We start from the raw sequence: 10,888 nt of genomic DNA on the forward strand, positions 1-10,888 counted from the left end.
TTATTTTTTACGTCCATGCTGCATTTGCTGTGTATACAGTGTTAGCAATAAAACTCTGGAGTTATTTTGAGACGGAACATTATGTTATGGTATGCATATGCAAAATGTATTAAGCTGACATGATTCTTCTGATCATTATAATGTCAAAAAACTCAGGTGTTAAATGATCTAAATTATTCACTTACATGTGTCTTTTTCAGTGTTCTAGCTTGAATTTGCAGACAGTACATCCGTTTTTATCTTTTCCATGGACAGATCCGTGATGACATTTGACTTTCGGGCACATTGGCTTTGCTATAAAGAAAATAACAAAGAAAACTCCGGTGTTTTAAACATGCTATGTGTGACAATGTCCACCGTATACTGTGATAAATGAAATGAACAAAATATGTTGCTTTAAGTTCTCAACGTATAAATGCTTACTAGGTAGTTGTATATCAAAGCATACCATCATCCGCTTCTTGAATAAGTAATAAACGCATGAAATACTTACTTGGAGGTTTGCAACGACATATTGGGCAAAGGTATTTGTCTAATTGATATCCGTTTGGACAAAATAGGTCGCAGACAGGTCCACATTTAGCTGCAAATAAAGTTCTCTTTTTAACAAAATAAAGATAAAGTTATTTATAAACAACAAAGTACCAATAACAAAAAAGTCATAGTATTTGTTGTACCTTTATAAACTTTGTCATTAATATTTAAATGTAATGATCACGGCCTAGTGTGTTTAAAGACAATATCTTCATAGTTGGATAAACATGTATTTTGCTACTAACGTCAACTGTAATTACAAGAATCGGTTTAAAAAATACATCAAAGTTTTTTTACATACATTTCGTTATGAATAAATAACACAAATAATATATTCGATGAGAATATTATAATTAGTTTCTGTCACGAAAACTCACGCTTTGGGTTGCATTTACAAGTTTTGCATCCATGTTTATCCAGAACGTTTCCATACTTGCAGTAGATTGCACACACAGGAGGACATATTTGTACTGCAAAAATGAATTTTTTACTAGTCCACTTTCCCCAAAACCAACTTGAATATACATGAATATACTTACATTGAATATACATATATAATAATCATAAATGATCCAGTGAATCGTAAAAATTACAGAAAAAGCTAGAAAATTTAATTCGGATGCCCTGACCTTTTGGTTTACATTTGCAAGTTTTACAGCCATCTTTGTCATAAACATAGCCGTGTTCACATTTTGTTTTGCACACCTCTTGGCAGGCTACAAAGAAACAGGGAGGTATTATTTTAAAAAAAGGAATAATGGAAAAATAACAATTACGAGGGTCAATCAAAAAATACGAAGACTTTTGTCATATCAATGTTACTTAACGTCATATCATTACTAAATTTGGTAGACATAATTTAGCAATAGTTTTCAACAATTTGCAAGAAAAAAAGTTAATAAATTTCTTTATTTCTAAGAATTATTTAGAATTTAATTCTGCAAAAATGAGGTCACGGCGCACGGGCAAAATGTGTGCTATGTCAACAATAAACCATATTATGTTGAAAGTAATACAGTACCCGCAACGTTATATTTTACAAGATAAACGATAGGATAGGATTCACGCACGATAGGATAGCATTAACGCACGATAGAACAGTATACACGCATGAAAGGATAGGATTAACGCACGATAGAACAGTATACACGCACGATATGATAGGATTGATACACGATAGGAAAGGATAAACGATGTTCATGATAAACGTATGATCGCTTTAAACGATATTTACGAACAAACTGATAATGGCAGAATTTGAGAGAGAACACGTACGAATAAAGATTTACGTGGAATTTCTTTTTAGTAACAATTGCCGAGTTTTTAATCATCGCTGCATCATTTATAGAATGTATAAAAATGACCAGTTAATTGTTTTTCAACTAAAATTATGAGCTTTAATGATCAATAAATTTTCCGTATTGTTAAAATTGTTTTCATTACCGAACACCCTAGCCGATCGCCGCGCATATTTCAGCCCGAGATTAAATCCCTCGGAAAATAGCGGGTTTTATTATATAAATCCAACTCTTGTATAAAGAAAATAAAAAATCTTTCATAAGTACATTTCTTTCTGTAAAAGAAAATGATGCATTAAAAACGAATTATTACAGACAAGTTAAATAAATATTTACGCAGATACACATTCTGCGTACAATTTGTTAACATTGTTTTCATTACCACACACCCTAGCTGATTGTCGAGAACATTTCAGCCTGAAATCAAATATCACACGGAAAATAATAACGGGTTCAAAATACAACTCGGGTTTTAATTAAATATAAATTATATCATAAATAGTTTTGTTTCTGTAAAACATGATGTAACAAAATTATATTGCATAAAAGTTAATGTTTACGCAGGTATACACTCTGCGTACGATTTAATATATTCGATATACAGGTAAATATGTTACCTTTTTCCTAGGAACTTCGTTTTTCATTTTCAATATCAACAGATATGATTTACATATAATATTGGTTAATTTTGATCTAAAAATATAAAAATTAGTATCCTGACGGAATGTTGGATAGGGTTTTACAATTCTTGTTCGATAAATATTCGTATACGGCGCACCGAACGAGTTGCAACTTAGTAATACTTATGAAAAGGCACGAAACGATTAACACGATAGGATAAACGGAAGAATTGTTGAAATTAAACGACAAACCTGATAGGATTAACGCACGATAGGATAGGATTAACGCACGATAGAACAGTATACACGCACGATAGGATAGAATTAACGCACGATAGAACAGTATACACGCACGATACGATAGGATTGATACACGATACGATAGGATAGGATTGTAAAAAATAACGTTGCGGGTACTGTATCTCGATAAATTGGGCTTAAAACCAAATAATATTGAAACTTCAAATTTAGTATAGTTCATGGTATTCTATGTACCAAATAGTGACGGAATAAATTGTTTTGTCGAACAGATATTAGTAACTAAAGTCAGATAGTCCTCTTTAGAATTGACTAAAAACATCGACGTCGCCAGACGTCACGGCGCAAGTAGAAGTTCAAATAAAATGGATTTAACTCAGGAAAAAGCCGATACAAGCTGTGAAAATGCTCAATGGTGCAAAAAATAAGTCAACAATTATTTGCAAGTTTGTATTTAACCGTAATAAATTTTGTGGGGGTGGTGGTCATTGTATTTTGAATATAAAACAGTCTGAAAGAGAGTAGAATATCTGTAAATATTTGGTCAAAAAGAAGTAACGTCAACCGACGTTCAGGGTTATCCTTACTGTAAACTAAGAGATACAAGGTTAGAAAATGAAAACTTTGAAGAACTAACTTATGATTCTCGTACAAATGTGTGCGAATAAGATGTTTAGTGGTTAAGTGTCATTTTTTAAATTATAAGGAGAAAGACACAAGAGACTAAGCATGATATAAAGATGGGGTATATCTATAAACTGTGCGTGTTTAATCTTGACGTCATGTTTTGAACGTTACCGTGCGCCGTGGTGACAAAACATGTTGTTTTTAAAAAGGGGTAACAAAAATACCGTCTCATCAAATGGACTAAAACTTGGCATATCAATAACATAAGTGTTGGTGCACAGATTAATCTGTTAAGTATGACTTTCATGAAAAATATATGATAAACAGCCACATTGTCTTCGTATTTTTTGATTGACCCTCGTATATTGAAAAGAGTAATAAAGTTGATTTATATTTCATCCAATTATTGTGCATTTAACTTACGCTTTCTGGGCACACCAGCTTTGGAGCTTGTAATGTACAGCAGTCCAAACACTGCGAAGATGCAGATACTATGCATTAGTCTTCCCATCGTTCACACACCTGGTTAGTGTCGAGTGAAAAGAGTTTATCGTTAACCTACATTTATACGTTTAACAAAGTGCTGCGTAGTTATGCAACCTTTTGAAGTTGAATTGTCAAGAACACATTTTACCTAAAAGGAACACGTCATATCAATTAAAAGACATTTTGCTTCTTTCAAGGTTATAAAAATGTATTTTCCAAAATGTAAAGCTTGCTTTGGTCAATTCAATACAATATTCAGTACAACGATGGTGGAGAACAATTATGTAGCTTGTATTCAATTGCACTTAAACGAAACTTTATGGCAAAATTATCATCGTTCAAACTCATACTGTATTACACTCAGAACAACATATATAAAGAACATGCAGTATCAGAATTTCGTTTGCATGTTTAACATGTGGCAAATCTTATATGGTTCAAAGACTTAAAAAAAAGTTGCAGTATTGTTAATTGAAACGTGTGATTCAAGTTTTGGTGGAGAACATTATTATGTATTCAATCAATACATGAAGAATAAAAGAATGTTTGATTAAAATAACATAAAAAGACTAGGAATATAGCAAGGACAGTGCATTTTCGATGTCTTCTAATGCCTGCATATGCTCTGGGTTTTTGCTAGGGGTGTAGGTGGATGAGGGTCCTTACATGGAACAAAATTTTCATATAAAACAATTGTTAACTATACATTCAATCCTGCACACCAATCCTTTCTCTTAAATACTACTTGCAGTGGCGTAGTCATGCACTTAAACAGCATTTGGGTCTTTTTGAAGGACGCGGGGAAGCAGGACACTTCTTAACTGTATAAACAAACACATGACAAATGACGCTTGATTTTTATAGGGAAACACTCAACCAAGTACGAAAAAAATGTATTTTTAACTGTGACTTAATGTGGTCAAAACAGGAGAAAAAAGTCCTTTTAAATGCAGCTTGGGTATAGTTTTACATAAATCGTTTATTTTCAGTCAAGTTTCATATATTTGAAACGGTACATATTGTGTACATAACTGAAAAGAGATTCGAATGAAAGGGAGAGTCAGCTAGCCCAAGGGTTGGGGTGGAGGGGGTCCTGGCTTAACACTGTGGGTTTCGGCAATGTTGTTTATCTTAGTTGATCAACCTAGAGAGAGTAGAACAGTTTATAATTTAGAAGTAAATCATCTTGTTTGTCTAACTGTTTGAAATTACCACCTTATATTATGAAGTTACCATTTAACATACATGTAAACGTTTATAAATTACTGGTATCGTAATGCGAAGAAAAAAATCTTATTTTTAATTTTGTTGATATGCAACTCTAATATTTAAGATATTTAATACTGTTTTACAAAACTGTGGAACGAACTATATATGATATGAGTTAAATTTTGCCTCCATAATTGGCCATTTTTAAAGTGTTTCGGGTACAATAAAATGTTATATTTTAGATGAGTTTATGTAAAATATATTTTTCACCTATTTATTTGATTTATTTGTACTCACTGGCATTATGTGACGTCAGAAGTGTCGCTATTTCCATAATTCAATCAAAATCAATCAAACATTGACATTTTTCTTATCTTTTTATGAATGGAAAACAAAGAGTGCATGCTTGAACAAGAAATTTTTTTTTGTCACTTATTAGCTTTGGTTAGATACATCTCTGATTAAAATATTTTGTTTGTTCAAGCATTCGTCTATTGTTTTCTGAAAGAAATACTGCTTGAAAACAAGCTTTTTTATGCTTAAAATGCAAAAATTGCGGGAAAAGGTTGTCTTTACGATGTCATATTTCTAAAATGTGGGCAGTTGAATCAAAATGAACATTATGTAAAAACATCACATATATATCTGTACAAAGAAAACAAAGAATTACAGTAAAATGATGATGTTCATTTTAGGGGGCCATTTTAGCCCAATATCATATATAGTCCTTTTCTTTTATTTATTAATAATAAAATGTTCATTTGTTTTTAGTTAACAATTTCATTGTGTACTAGTATTTTTAACTGGGTTTTACAAAGGAAAAATCCGGTTATTGAAATTATGAAAATTGCGGGCGGGTAACTACCAAAAGAGTACCCTTATTGTGCAGATATCTTCTCATACAGTTTTCAAGATAGGAAGTTGTTCTTTTGCAGATCAATTGTACATATACCAGAGGTGTGCATATTACTATGATTTTGATTTCTAAAAATTAATAAATAAAAAAAATAGCTGTTAAACTTCGTCAATTTTTGTAAAATATTGCAAATAGGGTACCCTAATGTACGGAGAACTTCTCCTACAGTTTTCAAGGTAGGAAGTTGTGTATATATATATATATATATATATATATATATATATATATATATATATATATATATATATATCAGAGATATTATATCAGAGATGTGCAAACTCCTAAGATTTTGATTTCTATTCATTTATTAAAAAAAAAAAGTACCAACGGTTGAACTTCGTCATTTTTTATTTTTACAAAATTATTGCATATAGAGTACCGGTACCTAATTTCTCTTAATAGGTAGTGTTCATCAATTCAGGGTTAACAAATAGATTATGGATGCCGTTCACACAAGAGAAACCCCGGTTTGCTGTCACATTGAAAGCTTTTCTCTTGTTCAAATTGAATTCCCTATTTGAATTGTTTATTCTTTCTGCAGTCTATAATATCTCCATTCACTGATATTTCTATTTGAATATCTGTAATTGTTCAATATAGTTCATTGTTCTTTATATCGTCGGAGGCAATCTATTGTATAAATTTATAAAATAGTATGTACAATGTATATTCTTTTCAAACAACTGTGTTACATATTAAAAATGGTTTTTCCAATGTAAATCTTAATTTTAAAACTACAATTCAAATTGAAACAGGAGGTAAAACAAAGGTTTTTTTTTCTTTTATTTAACACAAATGATAGTAAACAGAAAATATAACAAAATATAATTAACAAATAGTAAACGTGTAATTTTGCTGTACAAGATGCGTGCGTTTCGACCACATAGCTATACAGCTATTTGATACGGTCCTTGTGTTTTTATTTTAAAAACACAATTCAATATTGAAGTCGGAGAAGCAGGTTGGCAAATGATAGGAGTCACACCATCCATGGATTAAATCTAAAGAAAAAATAAAATTGGTTTGTTATGTAAGTGAGAACAGAAAAAAGTAAAACAAATTCTTTTGTAAACGATATTTAAACACAACATGCAATAACTGATACATGTATTAAGATATTAATAGTCTATCCTAATTTACTTAGAATCAATTATTTGATCTTATTTTGATTACATGTAAATCATTTATCAATTGCTGAAAAGGTTTAATCAAATCAGGCGTTAAGAACTTTATTTTTTATAATGGGCCTATATACTGTTCAGTGTTGAAAGTAATTCTTTAATCAAAAATGTTTGTAATTAATTATGATTTAATGAGGGTCTTTACAGTGTTATACTTACATATCTGGTGCTAAACAAACTTTATGCAGTAGGCTTGCAGTAACAAAATGGGCATCCGTGTTTGTTGGTAATCCTTGCACATCTTTCTGGGCACTTAATGGACTCTCTTTTTCCACAAATCGGTTTTTCTAATAACAGGCAAATTTACGATCAAATAACAGAATAGGGAGACAGTGACTTTAAAATTATATTCGTTTTTCTTTAATAAATATATATTGTAAAGATAAATATACTTACTCGGTGGTTTACAAATGCAAGTTTGACATCCGTTCTTGTCCAATACATATCCGTTAGGGCAGAATTTGAGACATCTAAGTTCACATTTTGCTGTGAAAATATTTCTGAGTACATTTTTTCTTACCATTATTAAACATTTTACCATTGATAATTATCTGCATTTTCGATTACAGATAAGAAATTTTAATTAACCACATGTTGCTTTGAAAATGTGAGTGAATGCATCACTCTAAGCATCACTAAGCATTATTCAACATTTTACGGGATATTTATCTGCATTTTTTGTTTTACATATAAGAAATTTTAAAGGGGCATCGTCACAATATTGGTCAAATTCTATTTTCTGTTTTTATCGTTTACAATGCTTTAAGAAGGCATTTCTAATGATCAAAAGAAATTTGAGAGTCAGTAGGAGAGTTAAATAAGCAAGCTACAGGGCTCATAATTCATTGTAATGTAAACAAGGCCCGTGTCCTATTTTTGTTTACATATGTTCAATATACTGTTAAAAAGCTTTTTCAAGCTGTTTTGTCTATCTTGTTATTCATTTTAAGCATAAAAGAACAGTTCCTAACACATAAAACATTCATTTTAGGTCTAAAACTGGGAATTTTCACTTCAACATTCAAGATTTAAACAAAAGTTTTGTTTACCTAGCAAAGATTTGTAAGCTCTGTAACTCGCTTATTACTCAACGAATGACACTCAAATTTTGGTTGCCTATTAAGAATGACTTACTGAAGCATTGTAAACGTTAAACTTGTAAAATAATTTTTAACCAAAATCGTGACCATGCCCCTTTAAGTAATTATCGCTAATATTTTACAGAAACATGATCAGTGACTTTTTAGAACGAAATGAGAGACTCACGTCTTGGACTGCAATCACAGCTTCCACAATCATACCTACTTCCTATTCCACCATGTTTGCAAAAAAGCATACATGATATATTGCAGTCTGAAATGTAAAAAAAAACAACTCCAATTGCTCATTTTTAAAACATTAAGATTAATTGCTTATCATAAAGGAAATAAAATGATATGTAGAATTTAAAGAATTCATCGGCTCTTTTTCTTTTAAAGGTAAAAAAGACACACTTACGTCCTTTTGGAGCTGCTCCATCAGAAAAAGCGACGAAAAGAAAACTAAAGACGGCAACAACGAAGAGAGGAACACGAAACCCCATTGTTCTACAGTCACTGAAGCTGAGTAATGAGTTATGATGTTTTATATATGCGTGACGCAAAAATATTGTTATTTGCATCGTTAATGTTTTATGTATATGTAACGATTTATTTTACCATTCTTATTATTCAGAATTTATTCGGACATTGTAAATATTATGCATTCACGTTCAAGGTTTGCAAATATATCATTGACGCCGTGTACTATATTTCGTAAAAGGCAGAGAATGATAATGAAAAAAAAATGAATTTTTATCAACAGTGTTTCCACAACACAGATGGGCTTTATCAAAGGCGTCTATGACTCCAGGGTTTTTTTTCATAATTTGTGTAATGCAATAAAAAAATAACTTGTAAATAATAAATACGTGTCTTGTAGGTTTTATGTGCAAGCACCTTGATTTAAAAAATATCAAACAGACTCAGATCTTTGAATATGTGGTTGGTAATCACTAATACCATTTGCCTGACATTCATTTTATAACAAATAGATATTCGTTATACAAAACCTTGATAAGGGCTTATGTCTCAACGTGATTTGACATTTTATTGGGAAAAAACCTGATAATTCTATATCGAGTGCCATCAGATGTTCAGTGGATCACAATTTATTTCAATATGATGTCAGGTAGAATGATGTGTGTACAATCCATACGAACATTCGTTGTACACATTTTTTTTATCAATTTTAAGTTGAGTTGCGAACCACTTTTTTACACTTTTTTCCCGGACAATTACATGTACTTGGTCTATAAAAATGGTTCATCAAACTATACACACTCATTTACATAGCATTTTAGAGACTTTAATGAGCTACGATCTTTTAATTTTACATAGAAATATAGTTAAAACGTGTAAGGAGTTGTAGTTCCCAGGTGGTTCATCTGAATTTGTTCAGACAAGGCGCTGCAAACCTACAGCTAAGCCAGATTGGGAAAAGGAAAGAGAAATGATTGATGTCCAAAACAGGATTTCCAAGAAATTTGCTGTTGTAGACGATTATTGACGTTGTTACATATACATGTACAATTGTATACAGTATTGGTGATTTCTGGGGCGGATGGATGCAAGCACGATTCTGACGAACTCTTGACATAGAGTCGGGGCTGATGATAAAGTAATCTATGTTTCCAATTTTGCGCTGGTTGTAAAACCTATAATCCACATCGAATTAAATCTTTCACTTTAAACTTAAGATTAATCATTTTTTTCTCATGAAAACAAGGTATATTATTAGATTTCTCAATTATACTAGTCTAAACTTTCTTAAAGTACAAACGCAAATACAAACTATCCGTCAGATTATTATAATTATTGATCAAATGCTTAAAAGGTTTAATCAAAATAGACGTTAAGATCATTATTTTTATAATTGGCCTGTATACTTTTGAAAGTAATTCTATATTCAAACAAAAGTGTTTGTAATTAATTATGATTTAATGGGGGTCTTTACAGTGTTATACTTACATATCTGGTGCTAAATAAACTTTATGCAGTAGGCTTGCAGTAACAAAATGGGCATCCGTGTTTGTTGGTAATCCTTGCACATCTTTCTGGGCACTTAATGAACGCTCTTTTTCCACAAATCGGTTCTTCTAATAGAACGCAAATTTATTATCAAATAACGGAATAGGGAGACAGTGACTTTAAAATAATGTTTGGTTTTCTTAAATAAATATATTTTGTAAAGATAAATATACTTACTCGGTGGTTTACAAATGCAAGTTTGACATCCGTTCTTGTCCAATACATATCCGTCTCAATTGTACTAGCCTAAACTTTCTTCTAGTGCAAACGCAAATACAAACTATCCATCAGATCTAACAAAAGTTTCAAACAATTAACTGTCATTCGCAGTTTGTAACATTCTCTTTGTCTATATATTCCATTAAAAGTCACTTTAAATGATAATCATTGCATAGTTGTTTGAGAAATATTCACTTTTTTGCAATGTCCTTGTCTATAGTAACATTACGAATCGATTTTGTAACATATACTAGAAGTCCAATATATTTCATCAATGAAGCGGAGGATATGCAATACGGTGTTTGCATATTATACAAAATACAAATAGCGTAACAATGAAAAAATGACAATAACAAGGTGTCAACCATCTCAAAAATCCATAAACTTCTAAAATTTACTGTTTAATAAACAAAAGCTGAAAATTCAATAAATA

At 31.0% G+C, this 10,888-nt stretch overlaps 1 protein-coding gene across 1 annotated transcript; it reads right to left on the minus strand.

Annotated features, from left to right (window-relative positions):
• Positions 1 to 437: 437 nt before the first annotated feature.
• Positions 438 to 7,391, minus strand: LOC128187530 (antistasin-like). The gene is made up of 5 exons (XM_052857951.1): positions 7,289 to 7,391; positions 3,761 to 3,859; positions 1,164 to 1,250; positions 912 to 1,004; positions 438 to 583 (listed from the first exon to the last, which is right to left on the minus strand). The coding sequence occupies exons 2-5, from the start codon at positions 3,846 to 3,848 to the stop codon at positions 438 to 440; spliced, it is 414 nt and encodes a 137-aa protein (XP_052713911.1). The 5' UTR covers positions 3,849 to 3,859; positions 7,289 to 7,391.
• Positions 7,392 to 10,888: the final 3,497 nt, after the last annotated feature.

The sequence above is a fragment of the Crassostrea angulata genome, chromosome 6, assembly GCF_025612915.1.
Source record: "Crassostrea angulata isolate pt1a10 chromosome 6, ASM2561291v2, whole genome shotgun sequence".
NCBI classification, from domain to species: Eukaryota; Metazoa; Mollusca; class Bivalvia; order Ostreida; family Ostreidae; genus Magallana; species Magallana angulata.

What these genes read in the sequence shown, in the direction of transcription:
- LOC128187530 (XM_052857951.1), bottom strand. Translation starts at nt 3,848, where the DNA reads ATGGGAAGACTAATGCATAGTATCTGCATCTTCGCAGTGTTTGGACTG. An exon ending in AGCTGGTGTGCCCAGAAAGC is followed by an intron (nt 1,251 to 3,760) that starts GTAAGTTAAATG and finishes GTTTCTTTGTAG; the next exon opens with CCTGCCAAGAGGTGTGCAAA. An exon ending in TTGCAAATGTAAACCAAAAG is followed by an intron (nt 1,005 to 1,163) that starts GTCAGGGCATCC and finishes TCATTTTTGCAG; the next exon opens with TACAAATATGTCCTCCTGTG.